The following is a 27,004-nucleotide window of genomic DNA, read 5'->3' as shown; positions in this document are numbered from 1 at the left end:
CTTTTGGGTCTTTGCGTCCGAAGCGGGATCGGACGGAAGGAGAGTGTGAGCAAGATGAACCTGGAGCTGCTCGGTGCGTGGGGGGCGTGGGGGAAAGGCGATTCGATCGTTGCTCTTTATTTGGGGCCGGGGGTGCGTGGACGGGGAAATGGGGGGGGGAGGCGATGGGTAGACCGGACCGTGGGATAAACCCGGGGAGGCGCGTTTGTGAGTGGTCAAGCAAGGCAATGCTGGGGAAGGGCCGCTGGGTTGCTCCTTGTACTGGAACGCGGGAAGCTTCGGGGTTTGGGGGGGGCGCATTTTCCCTCCTCCCGTTTGCAAAAAGGGGGCACAGCTGTCCAGCGATGGGGAAACGGCGGAAGGCTGTCTCCCCGTCGCTTCGAAGAAAGAAAAATCCCATTTGTTTTGATTGAAATGCAAGAGTCCAGGCAGATTTATGCAGCGGACGCCTACATGGGACCTTGACGGACCCGGTTTTCATTGGTTGTGAATTTGGGGGATTTTATTATTCATTTAGTTTGTCACTCATTTACAAGATAACAGGAATAAGAATAAACATGAATAAGAACACGGGAAATGGGTACGAATAAATCGGGACAGTTGGACAGGGACGGTAGGCACCCTGGTGCGCTTATGCACGCCTCTATTGACCACTTAGGAACAGTAGACAGTTTAAGGTTAAAGTTTTGGGGGGTTGAGGATGTGACAACAGAGTCAGGTAGTGCATTCCAGGCATTGACAACTCTGTTGCTGAAGTCATATTTTCTGCAATCGAGTTAGGTGCGGTTTACCTTGAGTTTGCATATATTGTGTGCTCGTGTATTATTGCAATTGTTGTGGATGGGCCCGGCGATTTCGTCTTTTCCCTTTTGCTGCTTACACACACATATCCAGAAAAATCTATTATGGGTAGGAGGACACCCACCCTTAATGTAATGTCAGATTACTTCATTACTATGCTTTAAATTGTGTGTGTGAGTTAGAAATGAATTGAATAGTATACATTTTGGTTGCCACAAGATGTTGAGGCTCTATAAAGAGTGCAGAGAAGAGCAATAAAGATGATTGGGGGACTGGAGGCTAAAACATATGAAGAACGGTTGCAGGAACTGGGTATGTCTAGTTTAATGAAAAGAAGGACTAAGGATGATATGATATCAGTGTTCCAATATCTCAGGGGCTGCCACAAAGAAGAGGGAGTCAAGCTATTTTCCAAAGCACCTGAGGGGAGGACAAGAAGCAATGGGTGGAAACTAATCAAGGAGAGAAGCAACTTAGAGCTGAGGAGAAATTCCCAACAGTTAAAACAATTAATCAGTGGAACAGCTTGCCTCCAGAAGTTGTGAATGCTCCAACATTTGGAAGTTTTTAAGATTGGACAGCCATTTGTCTGAAATGGTATAAGGTTTCTTGCCTAAGCAGGGGGTTGGACTAGAAGACCTCCAAGGTCCCTTCCAACTCTGTAATTCTATTCTAAATTATGTGATAAAGAAATATCTGGTAAAAGCCTCAGCTTCCTAACATTTTGAGACATACAGTACATCTTTTTCTAGTCTAGTTAAGGCAATCCTACTGTACATGCCTATTTCACTTGAGATGAAGTTACAGTTAATGAATTTGGATGATAAATGAGAATTAATGGACCAAATAATTATTTCCAAAATAGCCTGTCAAAAAAACCCTTTGTATGTTTCTAGATTTTTTTTTTTTAAAAAAATTATTAATTGCTTCCCTTTAAGGCATAGCAACATCTTATTTTTGAAGATTTCTAACTTTAAGAAATACTTTAATTTTGATGATTATATGGTTATTGGAATCCAAAGAGTAATTTTGAATACAGTTTTGAGATTCCTGCAGCAAGGAATTTATATTTTGCTCTTCCAAAAATAGTAAATATTGTTTAATTTTACCAGTAAAAGAGAAGATTTTCAGATTTTCAATTAGAAATACATTAAGTTACTTGAACCTCGTTGCTAAAACTTCCTTCAGTTTCTGGATCGCATATATAATATTGTAAAGTATGCTACTGATTCATAGGTCAGATTTATTTTTTCAGTACATACCCCTATCATTCGATCTTCAGTAATGCAACATGAAACAAAAATGAGTGTGGCATTTTTGAATTTCCTTCATATTTCCTTCTTCTTTTTTTCCAGAATCCTTTGGGCAGAACTATCCAGAGGTATATATGTATATGTATTTACCCTTGTATAAATATTTTGCATGATTGTTTGTGACTATTTTACTGGGCGAAGGAGAACTTTTGGTATATGCTCATACACATGAAATAGATTGTGGGTCTTAAATATTCAACTTATTATATGAACATTGCAACAAGTTATTTATTTGCATGAGACATTTCATGGAGTGAAGTAACATAGTTATGTAACCTACACATGAAACCTCTCCATTTTTTATCCCCTTTTTGTTTTCAGGAAGCTGATGGCACATTGGATTGTATTAGTATGGCTCTTACATGTACTTTTAACAGATGGGGCACTCTTCTAGCAGTGGGTTGTAATGATGGCCGAATTGTCATTTGGGATTTCTTGACAAGGGGCATTGCAAAAATAATAAGTGCCCATATTCACCCAGTTTGTTCATTATGGTAAGGAATTATCCTAATACAAATTTAATTTGCTTTGTGGATTATATGCCTGCAGTTGAGTTCAGAAAAAAGAATTCTGCATGCATTTATTGTACAATGTTCATGCATTTCAACTTTGGACATTTTATTAGATAATACTTACTAATTTTTATTACTGGAAGCTACCATTCAGGGATGTGCATAGTTGATAGCTAGGCCACTCAAAACTTTGTGTGACACATCAGCAGCTGCACCAGAAAAATGAATTGGAATGAAGTGTCCAGGGATCACTTCAGCTGCAATTTGAATCTCAAACACATATGCAGTAGTTTGTTTTGATAACAGCTAATATGTGATACGTAAAAGATGTGTTAAAGCTGTAGTGTGTGATTTTTCCATTGAACTTATAAGGCATTTGATTCTTTAAATGTTTTTGGAAATCAGATTTAAAGTTGGAGTGCTGCAGAACGCTTGTCAACATGATATTTGATGGGGACAGTGAGAGCTGTGCTGAGAGGCTATTTAGATCTTTCTGTTTCAGTTGGAGTCGAGATGGTCACAAGTTAGTGAGTGCATCAACTGATAATATGGTGTCTCAGTGGGATGTTTTGACTGGTGATTGTGATCAGAGGTTTCGTTTTCCTTCTCCTATTCTGAAAGTCCAGTATCATCCTCGTGATCAGTAAGTAATATTAACACAGTTTAAAAACAGTAGTAATCTAGATAATTTCTTTGAAGTATATTCAAATTATAATACCTTTTCATGGGTTGTAGTAGTCAAACAGTTTTTTTTCTTAACTATGCAGCTTAACAACTGAACAAAAACAAAAAATGGCTAGGTTGGGCATACAGTTTTGTCACCACTGTAGATATATTGGCTCCAGAAATAAGAAAGTCTGAAAAACTGTGACTCAATACATCAACAGGTTGATAGCATTGAGATCTAAGGTTCTCAGAATTCAGTATTGTTTCCAAGCACATGCAAAATACATGTTTGGGGATAGAGAAAGATCTTGCCTTTCATTCCCACTGTCAATATCTGTTTTTCTCTTGGTCCTGAGTCTAGCTTTTGTTCTAAACTTTGTGTGGAATTTTCCTAGGAATTTTCCTTCCATATACATTTTCCTAACTACATACGGAAATACAAATATACAAAATACAAAGTCTCTGAATCTGGCACTTGGAGGAGAGATGAGATTCCCTGCAAGGTTCAAGTAGCCCTCATTTGGTGGTGTTTAGAACAGCCATGAAAGCCTGGGTCTTCATCTAGGCCTTTGATGAGAGAAAGTGAGAGTCACTGCTTCATTCCAGTTGGTTTGTTCGCTTGTCACCTTTTGTATTTATAGTTCATTAAATGTTTTGTGATTTCTTTGATTGTAGTGAGCCATCTAGAATTGAGAGTTGGGCAGCATATGTTTTAAAATTACACTATATTGCCAAAAGTATTTGCTCACCCATCCAAATAATCAGAATCAGGTGTTCCAATCACTTCCATGCCCACAGGTGTATAAAATCAAGTACCTAGGCATGCAGACTGTACAAACATTTGTGAAAGAATGGGTCGCTCTCAGGAGCTCTGTGAATTCTAGCGTGGAACTGTGATAGGATGCCACCTATGCAACAAATCCAGTCGTGAAATTTCCTCGCTCCTAAATATTCCATAGTCAACTGTCAGATGTATTATAAGAAAGTGGAAGTGTTTGGGAACGACAGCAACTCAGCCACGAAGTGGTAGGCCACATAAATTCATCCAACATCAGTGTGTGACCTCACAAATGTGCGTCTGGAACAATGGTCAAAAATTCCCATAAACATACTCCTAAACCTTGTGGACAGCCTTCCCAGAAGAGTTGAAGCTGTTATAGCTGCAAAGGGTGGACCGACGTCATATTGAACCCTCTGGATTAGGAATGGGATGTCACTTACAGTAAGTTCATATGCAAGTAAAGGCAGGTGAGAGAATACTTTTGGCAATATAGTGTATAATAAATAGCTGTCAATTCTGCTTATTATATTTAATACATACATTATTAATTATAATTGTTTCCTGTGCTGGCATGCAAATTACTAGGAGGCAAATTAGAAGGTGTGAAGTCTTCCTTAGATCTGAGATAAATAGGCTCAGACTATAACAGCAAATTGTAAAAATACAACCTTTGAAAAAAATCCTTTTGCATTTTTGAGGTCAGACTCATGGTCAAACAGGAAAGCAGGGTTTGAAAGTGATAAGTTACCAGTAGGTAGTAAGTTCACAAAATTTGGATTCAGAAGATGCAAAAGAAATCAAGATGCAGCAATGCCAGTTATTCATACGATTTATTGATAAACTGTTCTTAACTCTGCCCAAAAGGAATGAGCACATTAAATAAACTTTGCTGAACCTCCATTCAGTGAACAGCGGAGATTCATTAAAGAATCGCTGCAGAGTTTGCTCTCCTCTTAACACTTACATGCTTTTTGACTAGTCTCTCACATCTGTGAAGTTCAATCCCTAGTCCTGGATTTTCATTAAGCACCTCTTCCTATGATTAAATAGCTAAATCTATGATTTTTAGTTATTGTCAACAGATACAGGCAAAGGATTCTGTGAATTTACTGAGTTTCTCTAAGAACAGGCTCACTAGTTTCAATATTGTTAGAATCATGAATGACAGAACTATCACTTAATTGTTTCTGAATCCATTTCTTCTCATCCCCTAGCCAGATCATATCAAATATCTTTACTGGGTCACTATTCTGCTGAATAATCACTGTTACATTTCATGGGAGTCTGGCCTGGAAGATTATTCAGAAACTTTCCTCATTAGAGAATGTCATCTTTGTCCTTTTGTTTGATTGGTTTCTTGGATGACAGGTGGAATAAAAGTTAAATGATTGAATAACTGTGTATGGGAGAGCGAGAACAAATTTACCAAATATATTAATTGTTTAGAATATGAATGATACTAAATTAATTTTTTAATCCTGCTTATCCTTGTTTATGAGTACAAAATACGATTCATTTTTAGGGGGGAAAACATACTTCCCTTGTTGTGTTTTTCATGTCTTTGATGATGCATTGCTTGATGTTTGAGAATTTATTTGTTTTCTATTTTTCTATTTCTTTAGAAACAAGGTGTTAGTATGTCCGATGAAATCTGCCCCAGTAATGCTAACATTGTCTGATTCAAAGCATGTTGTCCTACCAGTAGATGATGATTCTGATCTTAATGTGGTAGCTTCTTTTGATCGACGAGGGGAATATATCTACACAGGGAATGCTAAAGGAAAGGTGAGAAATAATTATATTGTATTGTTTGTTCTATACCTAAACCTGTCTCAAAGGTAAACCTCATGGATGCAAATGAGATTTTTATCTGGTAAGTAAAAAATAGTTCCGTAGCAGGGATGTAGTCCTTACTCATTTATCTCGTATTAAATCCCATTGAATTCAGTGGAGCTTTTCAATAATCACAGAGGATTCTGCTTCAATGATGAGGCTCAATGATCATACTTTGGCCACATTATGCATAGACTTAACCCTCTGGAGAAGTCTATAATGCTGGGAAAGATGGAAGGAAAGAGAAGAAAGGGATCATAAGCAATTAGGTGGTTGGACTTCTTTACAGCAGTGATGGGTAAACCTTGGGGACAGATCTATCTGTTGGGGACAGATCTATCTGTCAAAAGTCAGCATTGAGTTGATGACCGATAATCATTCCATGTCTTTAGCCACACTATTCACCAGTTTGTTTGAAGGTTTGTTGCATTTGCAATATATCCACTAGATGTCACACAATGAATATTTTATTGCTCAAAGAGATAACACACATTCATGAACAATAGATCACATGCAGAACACATATACTGCCCTTTACGTTGATCAAGGATTCTGCATGACTACTATCTCAAATGTTTAGGTTGGGCTATGTCTTGTTCCAGAGAATTCACAAAACAGTTAATCAGTCTGTTACTTGTGACCTCTATAGTAGAATCATTACATGAAGGTACAGTTACAGCCTGGTCCAAAACAGATATGTACAGTATATCAGCAGTTCAAGAGTTTAAAGGGTAGTGAGTATGGTGGCATAGGATAACAGTCAAGCTTTGCAAAAAGTCAGGTATGGCTTAGAGTCAGAACACAGAAGATACAAGGGCAGACTATTAATTGAAGTATTTTTAGCACTTTACACAAAGATTATTATAATTACAGGGCGGGGCATAACCTTTTCCTAGGGGGTCACAGCAACACTTGTAATAACAACACAAATAATTCATACACCATTCGAAAGCCCATCAAAAACTGAGTTTATTGACACGATTCAGTATTCAGTCAGTATGACCACCATTAGCTCTTTGAACAGCATTCAAACGAGGTGGATAAGAACACAACAAATCTTCAAACAGTTCCGTTTGATTTTCCAGATTTTTCAACACAGTTTCCAAATTCATTCTCAAAGTTTCAACCGAAACAAATTTAACATTTAATAGCTCATTCAATTCAGTTTTTTATGGGCTTTAAAATGAGGTGTCACGGAAGTTGTAAACTGCTGTCGATCTTGCTGTGACCCCCTAGGAAAAGGTTATGCCCCGCCCTCTGGAAAATCTGGAAAATCGAACGGAACTGTTTGAAGATTTGTTGTGTTCTTATCCACCTCGTTTGAATGCTGTTCGAAGGGCTAATGGTGGTCATACTGACTATTAAATCGTGTCAATAAACTCAGTTTTTGATGGGCTTTCGAATGGTGTATGAATTATTTGTGTTGTTATTACAAGTGTTGCTGTGACCCCCTAGGAAAAGGTTATGCCCCGCCCTGTAAAAATAATTAAAGATTGCTTTTTGAGGCAACTTGGAAATCCTCTGCCCTTTGGTCTTTTGATTCTTGATCTGTTGCCATCACATGTTCTCATGGTCTGGACAGTCAATTATATGTTTAGAATCAGAGTTAAGAGTTATTTTGGTCTTAGGATGTAGCTTTTAATTTTCGATTTGCATTGTCTAAGCTCTGCTCCTCTTTACCACAGACACGGACCAAGAGAACTCTTGCTTCAGGCTTTCATGGGAAAATACATGATTATATTTAAAATGACAAGAAGAGAGGAAGGGAGGAATAGTAATATTGAGAAAAGGTATAGTGTCACATTGTGATACAGTAGAAACATCAGTTCCAAGTAAGATTCATCTTCACTTGGTAATATATTAGATCAAGATATCTTGCACTTTTGAACCAGATATTGATCAGTATTCTTAAACTGATTTGAAGATCAAATATATATGAAGTGTTAGTCCAGTTGAAAATTGTTACCAAACTTGCAAATAGTATTATTTACTGGCTTTGAAGCAAAATATTGATTACCATATTTTTCGCAGTACACACTTCTCCCCCCCCACCCCCTCTTATACACCGAATGTAGCCAAAACTGCAAGGCACGGAGGAGGCGATGGTCTGTGGCAATCCTTGCCTGGAACAGCTGATTGGGGAGGTGGATTCACCCACCAATCAGCTGCTCATGCTGAATAAGACTGCAATAATGTGCTGAAGCTGACCTGGCTGTTGCCTATTCGCTGCAAGGATATGTCACAATTTACAGCAGCAATCTTATTCAAAAAGCAGACACAAGTAACTGATTTAGCAGGATTCAATAACTTCTCTTTATATATAACATTATATATATCTATTAGAGTTACAACCCCCGGTATGCTCAAATATGGGAGGAAGTTCACTATCTCGACCCCTTCCAGTCAGGCTTCAGACCCGGTTACAGCACAGAAACCGCTTTGGTCGCATTGACTGATGATCTTTGGAGAGCCAGAGATGGAGGTCATCCCTCCATCCTGGTTCTCCTCGACCTCTCAGCGGCTTTCGATACCATCGACCATGGTATCCTTCTGCGACGACTGCGGGAGGTGGGAGTGGGAGGCACTGTGCTGCGGTGGTTCTCCTCCTACCTCTCGGACAGGTCGCAGTCGGTGTTAGTGGGGGGGCAGAGATCGACCCCTAGGCCCCTAACATATGGGGTGCCGCAGGGTTCGGTCTTATCCCCCCTACTATTCAACATCTACATGAAACCGCTGGGTGAGATCATTCGCAGGCACGGGATAAGATACCATCAATATGCGGACGATACCCAGTTGTATCTGTCCACCCCGTGCCAACTCAATGAAGCGGTGGACGTGATGAACCGAGGTCTTGAGGCCGTTATGGACTGGATGAGGGCTAACAAGCTTGTACTCAACCCGGAAAAGACCGAGTGGCTGTTGTGCTTCCCTCCCAACAATTCGACCAGTACTCCATCGATCAGGCTGGGGGGTCAAATTCTACACCCCTCAGAGAGGGTTCGCAACTTGGGAGTCTTCCTGGATCCGCAGCTGTCCTTTGACCACCATCTGACGGCTGTGACCAGGGGGGCATTTGCCCAGGTTCGCCTGGTGCGCCAGTTGCGACCCTACCTGAATCGGGAGGCTCTCACAACAGTCACTCGGGCCCTTGTGACCTCTAGGCTGGAATACTGCAATGTGCTCTACATGGGGCTGCCCTTGAAGAGCATCCGGCGACTTCAGCTAGTCCAGAACGCGGCCGCGCGAGTGATCGTGGGTGCACCTCGGTTCACCCACATAACACCTATCCTCCGCGAGCTGCGCTGGCTACCTGTTGATCTCCGGGTGCGCTTCAAGGTGCTATTAGTCACCCATAAAGCCCTCCATGGTAGTGGGTCTGCGTACTTGAGAGACCGCCTTCTGCCAATTACCTCCCTGCGACCAATTAGATCTCATAGATTGGGCCTCCTCCGAGTTCCATCTGCCAGCCAGTGCCGGCTGGCAATTACAAGGAGGAGAGCCTTCTCAGTAGTAGCTCCGACCCTTTGGAACGATCTCCCCGTGGAGATTCGTACTCTCACCACCGTCCAGGCCTTCCGCATAGCCCTTAAGAACTGGCTAGCCCGTCAGGCCTGGGGACAAAGATAATTGCCCCTCCCGAATGATGAATGAATGTTGCTCATTATTTTATTCTATGTTTGTCTGCGTTATTGTTTGTATATCCCTCCCTTGATTTTATGTAAGCCGCCTTGAGTCCCCTCAGGGAAAAGGGCGGCCTATAAATGTTAATAAACCTACAAACCTACCTAAACCTGCTTCCATTCTCTGTCCATCGGCTCGTCACAAGAGACCATCCAGACAAAAATCCAATATTTTTATTGTTGCCTTTGTTAGCACAAACACAACATTATATAGCCAGATGAATATCATGGATGCTGTTTGGCAGAAGCAGAATTTTTTTTCCTCCCCATTTTTTCTCTTACAACTTTCTCTTATTAGAGGAACAGGAAATATTAACCTGGTATAAAATAAGCAGATTTGAAAATAGATTACATAATCTATTCATATTTAGCTTTTTTAGGTATGCTTTTAATATTGAATTTCATTCTGTGGGTGATAAAAGAGAATATAGAGATACATTTGTATGTAAAAATAATGTCTCAGAAAATGTTTTTTTGTTATTTTGGAATCACCCCATGTCCTATGGATTTATGGCATGTTAAAGTTCATGCTTCTAAGCAACATTTATTTCAGTCTGATGATGCTTGAAGCTTTTAACAATTGAGTTTTATGATATAAAAGGTAATATATCATGCAGAAAACATTCTTATTCAGAAGTGAGGATGCTTGTTGACATGTGACTGGTAAAGATAACTGACATTGGACAACATGAAAGTCATGTTATCATTCCTGGTGGACTTGTAAAAAAGCCAGAATGTTTTGGGTTCAAATATATATACAGTGATACAAAGAACGTTAAGATCAATATTCAATTGAAATTTCATATGTGGTAGTAGTTATAAAATGTTTCTGTTCTCATTTGGAAAGATATTAATATACAAAATGAAATATATACTGTTGGCAGCATACATTGAGTTTTAACACCTACTGTAATATTGTAATGTTAAATGTAAAGCTTTGTTTCATTTTTAAATGATAACATACATATTTTAAGACCCTGCTTAGAGTTTCATAAGTTATAGAGTAAAATATAATTGGGTGAATTGCATACCATAAATGAATTACAATTCATTGATTTTTTTCTTACAAGTTTTAGGTAGAAAGATTGTACCCAGAAAGACATTTTTTTCTTGCTTTTTTTAGATCTTGGTGTTAAAGACAGACACCCAGGATCTTGTTGCTTCCTTCAGAGTGACAACAGGAACCAGCAACACTACTGCTATTAAATCTATAGAATTTGCTCGAAAAGGAAGGTGAGTTTGTAGCAGAAAATGAGACAAGACCAGCTCTTTGTCAGAGGGAGAGGTTTATTTGCGCAAAGGTTCAGGAGCAGTTGGTCAAGCAAAAATCTGAACCCCGAAGGGCAGTTGTTTACAGTATTTTATACTCTTAGCCAGCTTATCGATCATCCTCAAATACCTGGCCTTCCTGTGTCATGTAGACCCCTTTGCTGTGTCATGTAGACCTCATACACAATCTCCCAAAACAGAGACATGACATTCATTACTCATTTACCTCCCCACGGGGGGTATTGATACCAATATCCTGTTTCATTTTAGTTAGGTGAAGCAACCAGAACAATTAATCTTAAGGGTAATCATTCCTTTTTCCCATTCCACATGGTAAAGAAACTTTTAATACCCCAAAAATCTGTCTAGTTGTCAAATTCTCTTTTAAGTTGAAGTCAGCTTCAGAATTTATTCACTGAAAGCATAATAGTGAAAAGCTGCCCCCCCTCCCTCAAGTACCATTTGTATAGACAATTTTAAATTCTTGCCACTTGTGATTTGGAGTGGAGTTACTGAATATAATCCTGTTCCTCTCAACACACATTCTGTGAGTGTTCTTCAATGATGGCAATTATTCATTTCAAAATGAAGTTAAATGGTGGGAGTATCTGGATTTATCAGACAAGCAGGGAAATTGCCAAGCATGTCAGATCTTGTTTTTCTAGGCTAGTATTATTCGTTCTGGTCAAACTCATGCAGTAGTATTTCCTATCACTTAGTTCCTTACCTTTTAACAGGGACTTGCGTTTGAAGGCTTCTTCACACAAAGATGTAATGTAGAACAGAGCTATGTTCCTTCCCTAAGTATGTTAGTTCCCCATATGTCCTGATTGGTACCACAAGCAGCTAAAGTGCACTATTTAATTTCATTAGAGTTGCCAAATGGCCACTTTTATCAATGGATTAATATTTGGGCTTATTTTTCAGAATGACTTTCTTTTACCTTTGGAAATGTTTTGAAATGTGCTTTTAGGTAAGGGCAATTTTAGAATTTTTGGGTTTGCATTAGATTGTATGATCTTCAGCCAAATTTGTTCATATTAGGCTAATTGGAAGTTTGGCCTGGTGACTGTTGTTTTTTAAAGTGATATTTTTTAAATCAAGTATTTGAAATTAGGCAGATAGTTTAACATTAGCTAATTTAAAAAGCAGCAGTCATGATAAAAATAATTGTTGGTTAAATATTATGATAGAAATCTAAGCAAATAAAACATCTAAATGTAATTGCACACCCCTAAAGAAGCTTTAGCGTAGTTCTCAGGTTCACATGGTAATTTGTTCTTGAAACTGAAGAAGTTTTGAAAAAGCAGCTTACACCCTGACATAAAAAGCAGCCTTCCAAAACAAAATATATTCTGCTGTACTTGAATCTTTGGGTGCATCTAAAGGAAGTCTTTCTGACTTTCATATTATTACTTAACAATGGTAATTGGGACATGCAATTCTGTGCTAAATGGCAGAGACATAAAGCAGAAAATCATATAATCGAGTCAATTTACAGCATTAATCCCTTTTATTAAATTTATATACCACCCATTTCACTGTTTGCCTTAATTAAGCAAATTACACATGGTCATTAAGTGTGATGCAATTGCAACTTCCTGCTGGCTTCCCCGTTCACTTTGCTTGTGGGAAGCCAGCAGCAAAGATTGCAAATTATGATCATATGACCACAGATTGCTCGAACCGTTATAGTTGTGTGCTGGTCCATAAGCACTCGAATTGTGATCATAATATGGCTGTGGATACGCTGCAAATGACCAGAACTTCAAGGATCGGTTATAAGTCTTATTCATTCAGGGCTGTCATAGTTTTGAATGGTCACTAAATGAATGGTCATTAAGCAATGACTACCTGTATTGTAAAATGGTGGATCAGCAATTCATTTCAGAAAGCTAGTATCATTGTAGCATGTTAATATATTTCAATCTTCCAGTTGCTTCCTCATAAATACTGCTGATCGCATAATCAGAGTTTATGATGGCCGGGAAATCTTGACTTGTGGTAGAGATGGGGAACCAGAACCAATGCAAAAACTACAGGATTTGGTGAACAGGTAAATATGTAAAGTAACTAAGTATTGTAAGGCATAAGAATATGTTTTCTTTGCAATATTCAATAATTAATTGAATAATTAGTAATAGTTAATCCTGTTACATAGCTGTTTGCTTTGTGACCTTCCAAAACAATAACTATTCATTCAAACATTCAACTTGTCTTATATGACAGACTTCCTTGATTATTGATCTCTCACCACAGATCCCCCACTTAACAAAAGAAGACCTCAGTCTATATGGCTAAAGGGTAGTAACACCCTTTTAAAAATTACTTTGAGTTATCTTCATAGGATCAAGTTGTAAATTTATAAATGTACGTTCCCTTTAAGTCAGGCTCAGCTCCTAATAATTACATGGGTATATCCATGTTGTTTTTTTAACAATAAAATGAAATGATTTTATCTTTTTTTCCAACTTCCTGGTTTGGTTAACAGTCCTAGAATTTGCTGCTGGTCTATCTATTCTAGTCCTAATTAGGTGAATTTCTGGTTAGGCATTTTGAGATTGGCCAGTCACCTGGATCCTCCTGTTAGCTATTGCTTTGTTTGAAACATTTATATAATGCCCACCCTGCAACAAACTGGGCAGCTTGATAATGGATAATTTTGTACAGTATATTCCTTAATATAGCATTCTGTCATTTAAAATATTGCTATTACATTGGCCAGATTTTGTGTGTGTGTGTGTGTGTGTGTGTGTGCGCGCGCGCACTCGCATGCATGCATGCATGCATGCATAAATGCATACATCCTTCCTACCAGAGTCTTTAAAGTAGCATCATAAATTAAAATCATGTGATATAAAAACTGAACAGAGTAAAATAAATGGAAAATGATAGACCAGGCACCTATACAAGACCATTCTGTAAGGAGCAAAGAGAGACAGATGATCCTATCTTGGTTAAGAAGAGAACTTTCTCGCTGCACCTGCCTATTTAATTTAGATAAATTATTGATGCAGACAATTCTGGGACAAGATGAGCCAACAAATGATTTTAGCCAGATTTGCAGAGTTGTTCATTTTCCTGTCCATTTTCATTCATATATTTTTAAAGGCATACATCTGTAGAAGTAGAATCTTCCTTCTGTTATGCTTGTGCAAGCCAAGTTTTGTCCTGAACAGAATTTTAAGAGTCTGGAAAAGTACATTTGAAAGGCTATTGTTGTGCTGCACTTTATTTTTATATTTTCTATTACATTTTGCAATAGCTATTCTAAATAATCACCCAAGGATCGATGATGTGGTTAATCAGTTTGGGAAATATAGCTTGACCTGAATACTTACATTTATATAGCAGAATTTGCAATTTGCATTTTTTTTTTTGAATAATATGTCCTTCTTTCCAGATAAAGCATTTTTAGAGTTTGGGGTTGTTGGGTTGTTTTTTTTTTAATCTTTTTATTTTTCCTGCCCTTGAAAAAAAATTGGTTAACTTTTTCTGCTAATACCTTTCTTGTAGGACACCTTGGAAGAAATGCTGTTTCTCTGGTGATGGAGAGTATATTGTTGCAGGGTCAGCCCGTCAGCATGCTCTGTACATATGGGAGAAAAGTATTGGCAATCTTGTGAAAATCCTGCATGGCACCAGGGGAGAGCTGTTGCTGGATGTGGCAGTAAGTGCTCCATCTTTCTCTCTGTTCTATTTTGTCACAATAATGGACCTGATTTGTTTTAATAAAGCTGCTACTTTTCTCCCTCTTCCTGCTGCAATTCTAGTGGCATCCTGTCCGACCAATCATTGCTTCTATTTCCAGTGGAGTGGTATCTATATGGGCCCAGAATCAAGTGGTAGGTAGAATTCTGCTGTATTTTATTAGCCTTCTACATTTTGATTTTGAGTGGCGGCTCTCTTTTCATCTATTCGGAATACAGCATTTGCATAAACTTTACTAGGGGTTGTATTCTAAATAAATACAAAATATAGAATAATATAAAAGAATGCAAAAACCATCCAAATGTTTTTGAAAATCCTAATATGGAAAGCAGTTAGACATGAGAAGCAATTACACCCAAAGGCGATACTCTCCTTCGTTGGATGTGCTCGAGAGCTATTTGTCTTGTTGCTTTAATTTTGATTTTTTGCACTGAAGGGAAACTTAGCCGTGATGACTTAGATGACCTCTCCTGTTCCAGATCAATCAAGGGCACCCCGAGAAGTTGAGGCACTAAATTTTCACTTCATATTTAAGCAAAAACAAACACTAGCAGGCAGCGTTTTGTGCAAGCATACACAAGTTTAATCAAACAAATTCAAATTACAAGAGTCCAAAGCAGCAGGTGAAGATATTATTAGGTTATGAGAGAGTGACAGTTTTATGAAGCAGGAGATTCTAGGCTTTTGGGGCAAAGATCAGGATAGAAGGGTTGTCCCCAAATTGGCTTTTAAGTGGAACCTTTATGAGGTGGATCACAATCAACACCTTTGAGAGCTGTACGCAACGAATTTTCATTTTAATGTATGCTGATCAATGTATGTTCAAAGTGACAATAAAGTTATTCTAAGTTCTAACACTGGAAACACACTTGTTGGGCGAGGAGGGCCATAGAGTGATTTTGCTGCTCAGTATATAGCATGGTGTGATTGAAAAGCTGTTGCTCATTGTTTGCAAGGTGCTTATCTGCTACATGGCGTCACAAGTTTGAAATGTTTTTGGGTGGGGGGGAATTTATGGTTTAGGAAAACTGGAGTGCCTTTGCACCTGATTTTAAAGAGCTGGATGAAAATGTAGAATATGAAGAACGGGAGTCTGAATTTGACATAGAAGATGAAGATAAAAGTGAGCCAGAACAGACAGGTAAAGAATGTATTATTTTAAATTTATTTTAAAAGAAGAACTACCCTGCTGGAGATGTCAATGCCCATTTGAATCCAGCAATTTTTTTTTCTTATCATGGCAAATTGGATACCTTTGTGGCAGGAGATTAAAACATACTGCTTTCTTTGAATCGTCCAATCAACAGATGATGGTTGTCTTCACCTGCTGACAGCCAGTTGCCAGCAGTATGACTGGAGGCCAGCTGCCATAAGAAAGCCATGTGAAGCTTCAGAACTGGGGTCCATGCTAAGTAAATGTATGTGACCTAACCTTAATCTTTAAAATAGTAAAGTTAGTGTAAAATTAAAGAGATCCTTTTGAAGCGCTGCACTGCTGTTTAAAGAATGTATGGTATGAGTTATCTCACATTTAAAAGTAGTGCAGCTTAATGTCTTTTTGTTAATATGTTAAATTGTCAGAATTTATACTTTATAAAATACTTTATAAGAATTTATACTCTATAAAATAAAAGATATCTTTGCCTATAGAGGATATAGCAAATCCCAGTTATATATTATAATCATAATTATATTGTATATTATATTAATTATATTTATACGTATATATACTTAGCTTGCATTAAGATGATTTTTTTTAAAAAAACCTCTATAAAGCATGGCATCTACATGTCTGCTTTGTTTGTTGTTTTATTTCATTTTATACGTTTACTAATATAGAACTAACACCAGACTAAAAACTTTAATGGCCTAGTGCCTTTAACATGTTTTTCTGACTGACTGATATCCCACATTCAAATCAGAAATATGGAGTACAGCCTTGTTACTCGGCTGATCACAATATGTATAATTACAATATGTAATTACTGATAACTATCTTAGTATTAATTGTTGTAGTCCTGGCAGAATAAATTGTTCTTGGGTATATTTGAACACACATTTAAATACCCTCTTGTAAGCTGTATATTAGGATGGTTTATCTGTAACAATCCTTTCTGGGGAACCAGAAACATTGATGGGACTTATTTCTAACAATACTCATGACTTCATCCTTCTAACTGAAAATGTATACCTTATCCCAGGGCTCACTCTTTCTTTCTTTCCTTTTCCTTTCTCTATTATTTATCATTTCTGAGCCTACAGTGTGCAGGAGTTTTTTAAGCTAAACAATTAAGTGCCTTCTTTACTTTGGAATAATGGACGTTACGACTTTTGTTGTGATTGTTTCATTGCATTTGTTGTTTCGTTTTTTAAAAATGATTATAGAAATGTTTAATGTTTAAAAGTTTATTATTTTATTGGCACATAAAAAGTATGATGCGTATACAAATATAGAATTATTCTGTTAATGATTATGTATGAACTAAGCCACATTACATGAAACTTCTATTAAAAGCATAATAAAATTGAATGTGTTACTTAAGAATACAGCTGTTGTTTAAATAATCTAATAAATCTCTCCAGGAGATTGCTAGAGGATAGCGAACATTGTCAATGCCTATTTTTATTGTAAGTTTTTTTTTGTTGCTTTTGCACCCAAGAGAGCCCAAAGCAGTATAAAGTATATATACTTTATTATAAAGTAATAAAGAATGATAAAAGAAATAAAATCTAGTAACAAATTTCCATTAAAAAAGAGTAAAACATTTTGAATGCTCTAATTTAAAAGAGCATTCAATTAAATAACATTTAATTCGGGACTCCCTGTTACCTTGCGGATGTTTACATGAGCGAGTCTGTTAATGATATTTGAAACAGAATAGCATCTGAATTAATAGTGCATCTCTTAGGAGGGCATTCTATTAACTAGAAGTAAGAATAGTATGTATTTAACATTATGGTTTACTATCATTTTATCTCCATTAATTTGCTAATGCAGAACAGCACTTATCAAGTAAATAAATGCTAATGGTCTCCTAATTTTTGATTCTGACTTTCGTTACTTGACAGGTGCTGATGCTGCAGAAGATGAGGAAGTGGATGTAACTAGTGTAGACCCTATTGCAGCTTTTTGTAGCAGGTAATTGGTAATGGCCCAGCTATTACAAGGCTATAAATAAATTTTAGTTGATTCAGATTATGAGTATGAATTATTTGTGTGTGTATACTTCAGAACCAAGTCCTGCCCATTCAGTAATCTTTACTGCTTGTTAAATCAGATTAACCTTGAAGCTTTAAAATATCTGTGATGTGATTAGGATGCTAGCACTGATCAAAAATACCCTTGTGCAAGGGTCTGTTATAAATAACATCTAATTTAAACCAAGAAATGTAAATATCCCTCTTCCAAATTTTTGAAGGATGCTTTTCTCTTATAACAGTTGTGTGGTTAATGTAATTTGTGGTGAAACTTATTAGGAAACCAGGACTGTTGTTGAGAATGTATTCTTTTTGCCATATGTGAGATGCCTTCACAGCATGCACTTGAATGGTTAAGGTAGGGGTCATGATAATACCCTCTAGGAGAACACAAGAGTACAAAATCAAATAAAGAAACATTCTTTCCTTCCCTCATGAGCTGTGTGTTGCTAATGAAAAAAATAAATGATTTCTCTGACAGTGATGAAGAACTGGAAGACTCTAAAGCTTTACTCTACTTGCCTATTGCTCCTGAGGTGGAAGACCCAGAGGAAAATCCATATGGACCTCCACCAGATGCAGTTCAGACTGCTTTACCCGATGATGGGATAGGCTCTGAGAAGAAGCGGCCATCTTTGTCCGATGGACCTCAACCTCCAAAGAAGAAACCTAAAACCACCAACATAGAACTGCAGGGAGTACCTAATGATGGTGGGTAGAGTTTCCTTTTCATTCCTGTATAGAAAAGAATACTTTTGAATTGGACATCTTCTCTACCCTTTACCTCATTACACAAATTTTAAAGTTCCTGTTTTACACAGCTTTTAGCAAGCATTGTGGGAGCACTCTGTTTGCCTTCTCCAGATTGTTCATCAAAAGCTTTTGGAAAAAACTCATCTCCCTAAATATTGACCAATGCAGGCATATAATGCCTCCTCTGGATTACCAAAAGGCTGCACGAGTGCTTCAGTGGATACAAATGGCTCATCCTCCACAGCACTCACTACATCTGTGAGAATTTTTCAGTGCATGGCACAGATCATGCATTGCAAGAATATTGTGCTTTGGAGGGTATGCCATTTAATTCATCTGGATTATTTGCCAAAACCTTGGGGAGTGAACAGTGCCTCTAGCATGAGTCATTGAAGGTATGCAGCAGGCCTTGCCAGAAAATAATCATATTCAGAATTCCCTGAATGTGATTGACTGATGGACAAAGCTTTTTTTTTTTCAAAGCAAATTGCATTGTCTCATTGTTTCAGTGGAGTGAATCAGCTCATCTCATCTTAAGGTGGTGATAAAGTTGCTGAAATGCCTATCTTCTTTTCAGGGATAGATTAGTTACAGGAGAAAGGAAGCATGGCTTCAATTAAAATCGTATCCTGATTGTCCCACAGTAAAAAAATGAAGCTGAAAAGAGGTGGCTGTTTCAGGAAGACAGTGCTCTCAAATCAAATATAGTTCTAATTCACCTGAGAAATACTTACAAGAAAGAAATGAAAAGGTTTTGGAGTGGTCTTCAGAGCCTATAAATATTGACTATTGTTGCAGATTTGTGGGGAGAATTTAAAAATGCAGTGCATACAAGAAGACTTGTGAACGTTCCTGCAAGGATAATTGACAGAAAAAGAATCGAAAAGCAAGAAGGAAAAACCTCTTAGCTGATTACAAGAAATGTTTGACAGCTACTAATTCAGCCAATGAAAATATTACAGACACTGTCCAAAGTTTTGCCACTGGCACATTCACTGTTTACTTATTTTGAATGTATAAAGAACCATACACCAGTTATATGTATGTATGTTTGCAGAAACATGTGTTTGACTTTGTACCACGATGTCAGTTTTTGCTCCTTTAGTTCAATTCATTGAAATTTGACCTGAGACACCTAAACTTTTACATACAACTGTGTTCCTGTGATCTGCACAGATTTGGAAAATAAACAACAGAGTGAATATATAGGTTTTCTCTTTTTTTTAAAAAAAAAGAAACTACACACTTTCTGTTCTAAACTTTTACAGAAGTCCATCCACTGCTGGGTGTAAAAGGAGATGGTAAATCCAAGAAGAAGCAAGCAGGGAGACCTAAAGGATCAAAAGGTAAAGAGAAAGATTCTCCATTTAAACCGAAACTCTACAAAGGGGACAGAGGTTCTTTACCTCTGGAAGGAGCAGCGAAGGGTAAAGTGCAGGCGGAGCTGGGACAGCCTTTGCCAGGTAAGGACCCACCGTGAGCCTCTGCTTGCTTGGTGACCTTGCTTTGTACAGAAATGGCCTAATCTGAGCAGTTGAACTTCTCAAACACTACATGCTTGCTAAATGTTTAGTTGCTGTGCGCTCAAGGATAGACAGAATTGTACTTTCTGAATTGTAACATTTAGTCTTCATCACAAATATTGGTAAGTTCTGTAACGCTCATTCTTCAAGAATGTAAGCCCTAAAAGAAGAATGTAATTTTACCACAAGGAGAAGCAAGCTGTTGATGTTGATTCTCTTTAGTTTATACCATTATAATTTCACAATCTAAATTAGCTGTTACAGAAAATCCCAGAAGCTGAAAATAAAGTGATAAGAAATAGTGGAAACTAAAATTCTTTTCAGAATGCAACTGTTATCTTCTTTTTTTAATGTTATACCCTTTGAAGATGCTAGATGATTTTTGTGACCAATGGAGCCAGTTTCCTCCCTCCCCTCTATGACTCCCTATATATAAAGTTACTGCATGGGCATTTATTATCCCTCCAGAAGTTGTGAATGCACCAACACTGGAAGTTTTTAAGATGATGTTGGACAACCATTTGTCTGAAATGGTATAGGGTTTCCTGCTAAGCAGGGGGTTAAACTAGAGGACCTCCAAGGTCCCTTCCAACACTGTTATTACTTCCTTTGTGAAAGGAATTTCTGAAGTTCTTATAGCATCCCCTTAGCAATTATTTTTGTATGCCCCAGTTTTCAAGATTCTTTTCTCCAGTGTTAAAAATTGGAGCATTAGATTTGCCATGAAAGATCTTCTTTTTAATGGCTAGGATGCAGTCATCCTTCCCTGATGAGATAATGACTCTCCAGTGGACTTTTCGTTCTCTCTGATCTTTAACCCTACAATTTGCTTTGATGTTCCTGTTGTTTTTCAGTGTTATTACTGGGAGGGAGGAAATGCTTTCCCTCATGCTGGGGATTGTTCAAAATATTCCTAGAAAAATTGGAGCAAGTGGGAGGAGCAGCTCACTATTCCTGTGGAAAACCTTCAGGTTCCACTCTAAACTCTTAGGGAGGAAATAATCTTTTGAGCAACTGTGCTACCAGCAGAGAACCTCAGTGCTAAGACGTTTGCTTTTATCAAGTTCCATGATATTAATTGACAAGGCGCAAGGTTGCAACTCGTTCCATTACACTGAATTTTTTTAGAATTCTGTATAGGCAGTCCACAACCTACAGCCAAAATTGAGCCCAACGTTTCTATTGCTAAGTGAAACATCTGTTGCTGCCCCATTTTACGACCTTTCTTGCCACCGTGAATCACTGCAGTTGTTCAGTTAGTAACACCGTTGAGAAGTGAATCTGGCTTCCCCATTGACTTTGCTTGTCAGAAGGTTACAAAAGGTGATCACATGACCTTGGGACACTGCAGCCGATATAAATATGAGTCTGTTGTCAAAGCATCTGAATTTTGATCACATGAGCATGGAGATGCTGCAATGCTTGTAAGTGTGAAAAAAGGGTCACAAATCACTTTTTTTCAGCCCTGTTGTAACTTTGAATGGTCACTAAATGAACTGCTGTAAGTCGAGAATGACCTGTAGTTCCAACTGAGTGGAATCATTTTCATCTTTCCAATCTGTATACAGATGACAAACTATTTTCTGCTCAATTCCTTGATGAGGCTCAATGATAAAAGAAATGGGTATGGGTGAAACATTAAGTGATTTTTGCAAGTTTTTTTATAACAGCTGTTAAGTAGATATTCACAGGTAACTCAGCCTAAAATATTTTGTATGTCCTTGAAGCTCAGTAGCTACTGCTGTGAATTTTATAATTTCCGTAACCCTTATTTTCCTCATTGCTGGCCCACTGTTACCAGCTTGCTCATTGTCCTTCCTGCTCTGCTCCTGTTTTGTTGCTTTTATGATGATATTATCCCCTGAATTGTTGCTTACAAATGAGGATTAGGAAGCTTTGCAGCCTTCCAAGTCATAAACTTGATTCCATATTTTTTTTCCTGAGAGCTAATTTTATGTTTTAACTGTTCAACATTTGTTTAACAATAATCAGAAGTTGTGTGTCTGTATACGGTAAAAGCTATCCTATTCCTAGGCAGAAATAAAAGTGCAATTAAATGACATTAAATTTTCTAATGGTCTCTATGGGATTATTAATCCCTGAGTTTCATTGGAACCAGCACAGAGATCAGCTCCAGGAAGTTGGAGACGGATCCTGCAGGGTAGTCAATAAATCAGCAGGATCCGCACTCATAGCCCAGAGTCTTCAAGGTACATTTCCTGGATTTAGGTAAAGTATTTCTGATTATCAAAGTCATCCTGATTCCCATCTTGAGCATACTGAAGCAACTGATAAGTGGCAGGGCAGATCTCCAAAAAGACTACAATGTTGCCCTTGGTCAGCCACGTCTTAGTCATACAACACTTCCTCCTGATTCCATATAGAATTCATGCTTTATTGTCTAGGACAGGGGTGTCAAACTCAAGGCCCGCAGGCCAAATCGGCCTGCAAGGTGCTTAGAACTTGCCTGTGGGGCTACGCTGGAAACAGCGAAGAATTAGCTTGCTGTGCCTCTGCCAGCAAAAACGGAGCTCAGGAGGGTCGTGTCCCAGCGTGCAGCTCCCCCGGAATATGTTTTTGGCCGCAATGGCCTCCTGCAGCCCTCTGCCAGCTCTATTTTCGCTGGCAGAAGGTTGCAGGAGGCCATCGCGGCCAGAAATGGAGCCTGGGGCAGCGATACGCTGGCAGAGAGCTGAAGGAGTGACGGTGAGCAGGCCATACCCATTCCAACCACACCCACCCAGCCCCCTGAGGTCAAACACAACCCTGATGTGGCTCTCAATGAAATTGAGTTTGACAGCCCTGGTCTAGGACATCTTGCCTTCTTGAACTTGGTACTTTTCACTATTTCTATCAGCTTGGCCAAAATTGGCTTTGGGTTATGAGAGACCCACTATTTTATAATACCAGATTGGGTAGGCTTCATTAATTTCAGGTTTGGGATGCTAGGTTATTGGCTGGCTTGTTGATATTCTAACTATAGTTCATTCCAACCTTGAACTTGATTTTAAGATACAGTGGTCACGATTTAGGAAAATATAGTAGAAATGGGTTGGCTCCCTCTATGCCAGACCCATATAAAAGGTACAGGAAAAAGGCACATTCATAAATTAGAAATAATTGCAAAGGAATATCTGGTGTACTTTTAAACTGTTTAGTGGTTGGCAAAGTGACAGCAGTGATAGAGCTGGCAGTGGTACCTGGTGCTTGGCAAATTAATTTTTAAAAATACCAGTGGTCCACACAGACTTTGTGTTGGGCCATATGTGTCCTGTGTGCCATATGTTATATAAGCCTGCTCTGTACGATTATAAATCAGTTTATGAGACCATAATTGTGTGAACTATTTTTGAAATTGTGAAAACATCCTGGCAAATTGAATTTCGTGGGAAAGAATACTGCTTCCTTGTCAGACAAACAAGAAACTGTGTGCCCTGTGTAGAGTTTAATTTATAAACTGATCTTGAGATAAGTTTGCTATATAGGTCCTGCGTTTGTTACTTGAGGTTTTGATCCTCAATTTCTTTACTACAGAGAGCACTCTGACAGTGTAGATTAGATCCACAGAGTTGGAAGGGATCTTGTAGGTCATCTAGTCCAAGTCCCCGCCCAAGCAGGAGACCCTACACCATTTCTGACAAATGGCAGTCCAGTAGCAGTGAGGGGAAGTCCTGAATTTTTCTGAAATTTACTTACTTTTGCAACCGTTTGGGGAAAAAAAGCTAAAATCAGGAAGCAAATAGTACCTCCCTTTGTTTCTACACCAGGTGTGGATGATTTTTGTAGTGTTTATATTTTCTGCAAACTGTCTGAATTCTATTGAGAATATCAGTAATACTTGATTCTTCTTTTCTTTTGGTTTTGATTTTTAGCAGGTGGTGGAATCTCGGAGTTGTTATGAAAGCTTCCCTCCTCATTCTTTTTTCTTACTTTGACGTCATTACATGGAATAAGGACAAATGTTAAGTCAGATAATGGACTGCCTTCATGTGGGGGAAAAAAAATCTGACTTAACTGCCTGCATCTCCAGGGAACAATTTTTATGCAAATTATGGAAGAGGAACATTTTTGTCCCTAGAGATTTCTTTTTACTAATAGTAAATGGACAAGGAAAGATTTATATAAAATCTGATGGGAAAGAACTGGTTTTTGCCCATAATATTCTTAGAGTTCCCTAGAGTACAAAGTATGGAACAAGCTAAGAAGCATGTACATGAGTCTTGGTTACTTTATGTTACATGGCTTTTCTTGAGAGAGAAAAATGCTGGAATCTCATTGAATTCCTCCAACAGGCTTGTGACTGGCTAAAGCAAATTACTCTGAGCCTTCTTGTTGTTTATTTTTCAACTACATTGAATTGTAAATGCAGTTAGTGCTTAGCTTACTATCCTACAGCAATGAGATATTGTAAATTGATCTAGTTTTCAAACGGGCTGTTAAAATCCAGAGGTCTCTGATGTATAAGAACAAGAACTATTTTTCCAAGGGAGAAAAGGAGCATATAAAAAAGTAAGCAGAGTGAGTAAAAAGCATGAGAGACTCTTGTTTCTTCTCACCATGTTTTAAACACATCCAGAGATGCTTGTTTTCCAAACCTTTTAATGTTCTAGGGAGAACAAACTTTCCCTAGACTCCATAGAGGAAGTGTATAGAAATGGAAAACACGGACTTCCAGTATATTAAATGGATTCATTTTGTTCATATGCTCTGAAAACAATTTGAGGGTGTGACTGCTGGTCCTGGGTCTATTTTACAAAACAGGCCTTTCTTCAGGAGATATTTAAATGATGACAGCGATGTCTTCAAAGTGCAAAGCTAAAGGATATACAGGTGATTTACATACTTAACATCTATCTATAGCAGGGTTGACAAACTCCCGGCCAGATGTGTCACATGCTGGCCACGCCCATGCCCGGTTTAGACAGGGGGGAAGGGGAAAGTCCCTTTACATCACATGATGCCACCATGATGATGTGAATTTCACACCCCTGATCTATAGAAAGAATAAATGTGTTTTAAATATGCCTTTTAGTTTCTTTTGTTTTCTGCATAATGTCCTGTGGTATGTTTTTTCTAATTATATCCTGAGTTGAAATCTCATATTTTGTATATTATTATTTATGCCATCCTCACTTTTAGAAATTTATGCAACGTTTCCTTATAAAATCTAGTCACCTACAGAGCTTTCCAGTGCATATGAAGAATAATAGAAAAGCTGGTTGGATAATGACTGTTGTATTGTTTATGTGGTATTGTGAATTCAAATCAGATCTGTTTTCTACAGTTTAGTGTGCTTTATTTTTTAGTTTTCTATTATTATTATTTGTTACTATTGTAGTTTGTACATAACCTGAAAAATAATTGCTTTGTAGCTACTGTAAAGTACTGTTGTGATGTTAGCGTCTCTATTTGTAAATAAAGAGGTACATTTTATTTCTTAAATATTGTAATCTGCTTTTTTTTTGTACTAGTTTTATTCAAACAAGTTGTAGAATAGTTTCTTTAATCTAGCCCTTAATTGATAAATCGATTGACATACAAGTTGTTAGCCGCCCTGAGTCCCCTCAGGGAAAAGGGCGGCCTATAAATAAACTCAACTACTACATGTGCCATCAAGTCACGTTCAGCTCCTAACAAGTACATGCTATTAGGGTAATTTGTGATGTACTCTGGTCATTTTAATTGAAGTGCAAACATTATTCTGAAGAAACTAATGGATTGTAACTGTCCTTTTCAGAACTGAGAAAAAAATTGCAAACTAAAGAGTGAGAAGTATCATAAGAAGCTTATTACATAAGGCTATTAAATGTAATATAAAATTATAATAAGAACAAAGAGGAAGAGTAATGAAGGACAGCTTCCATGATACATGTACTTTTATAACTTAATTTGAGCAAGAAGTTTGTCATGTACATGATGGCCACGTCATGCCACATCAGAATCATGCAGTGATTAGTAAAATAATATTTTAACATCCAGGGATGATAAAAGAATGACTATCATTACCGTAGCAACCTTCCACCATAAATTTCATTCTGAAGACCATTCACACAAAGCATCAATTATTATGGAGCAGTAATATGATCTAAAGTCTGACAGTGTTCAAGCAGTGCTCCCTTTTTCCCAGCATTTCATAAAAGATCAGTCAGAAAAGCTAATCCTCTGTTTTCTGATATATTTTTTCTAGCGTTGATGCCGTACTTCAGTAACTCCCAAAAATGTTATGAAGAATTCAAGTGCACATTCTCTATTTCTGTCTCTTCATAGCATTGCTCTATATATACATTGCCAGTATTTTCAGTATATGTAAGTCTTGTTTTAATGAGTTCATCTTATTACCATCAATTCCATTCATCTTACTGCATTTCTACTACCATTCCTTTTTATTTGGGTTTTAAGTATACACATACAGTACACCGTACCACACAATTGCCATTGCAGTCCAGATGTACTAAGTGTGCAACTAATTCCTAACTGTGTGTTGTTGAATTACAATAAAAGCTATTTACCCCATCCCCATCTCTTTTTTAGGTCCAGCCCATTGCAGTCATGCTGCTGAAATTCAGAAGAAAAAAGAACACAGTACTGCAAGCAGGATACAGCAGGATTGTTGGTCTTTTTAACAATTTTATAAAAGCTCCATGTACTCAAGAAAAAATAGGTTTAAATAATTTCCCTATACTATAACATTATTGCTTCACTGCCATATTATTGGCAGCTACTGAAAGACAAAACTGTTGTTGAAATTGCCATTCCTGAGTGAGAGCACTGCTGTGATTGGGAAAACATGTTGGAAACTCACAAAATCCTCTTCTGATATTTTGGAGACCCAAGATGGGAAAGGGAGCAGTAAGACAAGATCCTAGAAAGGCCAATTCTGGATTTAAACCATTCCAGTCATTCAATTCCTTGGCTATCATGCTCCAAACCATGCTGGAGAGTCACAATGAATATTCAGTTTCTG

General features: G+C 37.8%; 1 protein-coding gene across 9 annotated transcripts; it reads left to right on the top strand.

Moving 5' to 3' along the window:
* Positions 1–26,814, top strand: RBBP5 (RB binding protein 5, histone lysine methyltransferase complex subunit). Of its 9 annotated transcripts, none has more exons than XM_087720052.1 (15): positions 1–73; positions 2,157–2,182; positions 2,436–2,608; positions 3,129–3,269; positions 5,696–5,858; positions 10,710–10,819; positions 12,792–12,911; positions 14,372–14,525; positions 14,629–14,700; positions 15,590–15,707; positions 15,874–15,984; positions 17,636–17,705; positions 18,246–18,475; positions 19,786–19,863; positions 26,572–26,814. In XM_087720052.1, the coding sequence occupies exons 1-15, from the start codon at positions 55–57 to the stop codon at positions 26,661–26,663; spliced, it is 1,677 nt and encodes a 558-aa protein (XP_087576178.1). In that variant the 5' UTR covers positions 1–54; the 3' UTR covers positions 26,664–26,814. The 9 variants fall into 9 exon arrangements, with proteins under 9 accessions (XP_087576178.1, XP_087576182.1, XP_087576181.1 ...); XM_087720056.1 differs by lacking the exon at positions 26,572–26,814 and adding an exon at positions 23,916–25,482; XM_087720055.1 differs by lacking the exon at positions 26,572–26,814 and adding an exon at positions 23,913–25,482.
* Positions 26,815–27,004: the final 190 nt, after the last annotated feature.

This window comes from Thamnophis sirtalis, unplaced genomic scaffold (assembly GCF_051295495.1).
Source record: "Thamnophis sirtalis isolate CommonGarterSnake01/CBP01778 unplaced genomic scaffold, rThaSir2_p1.2 scaffold_7, whole genome shotgun sequence".
Taxonomy (NCBI): Eukaryota; Metazoa; Chordata; class Lepidosauria; order Squamata; family Natricidae; genus Thamnophis; species Thamnophis sirtalis.
The sequence above is the reverse complement of the archived record's forward strand: the minus strand, read 5'-3'. Positions and strand labels throughout refer to the sequence as shown.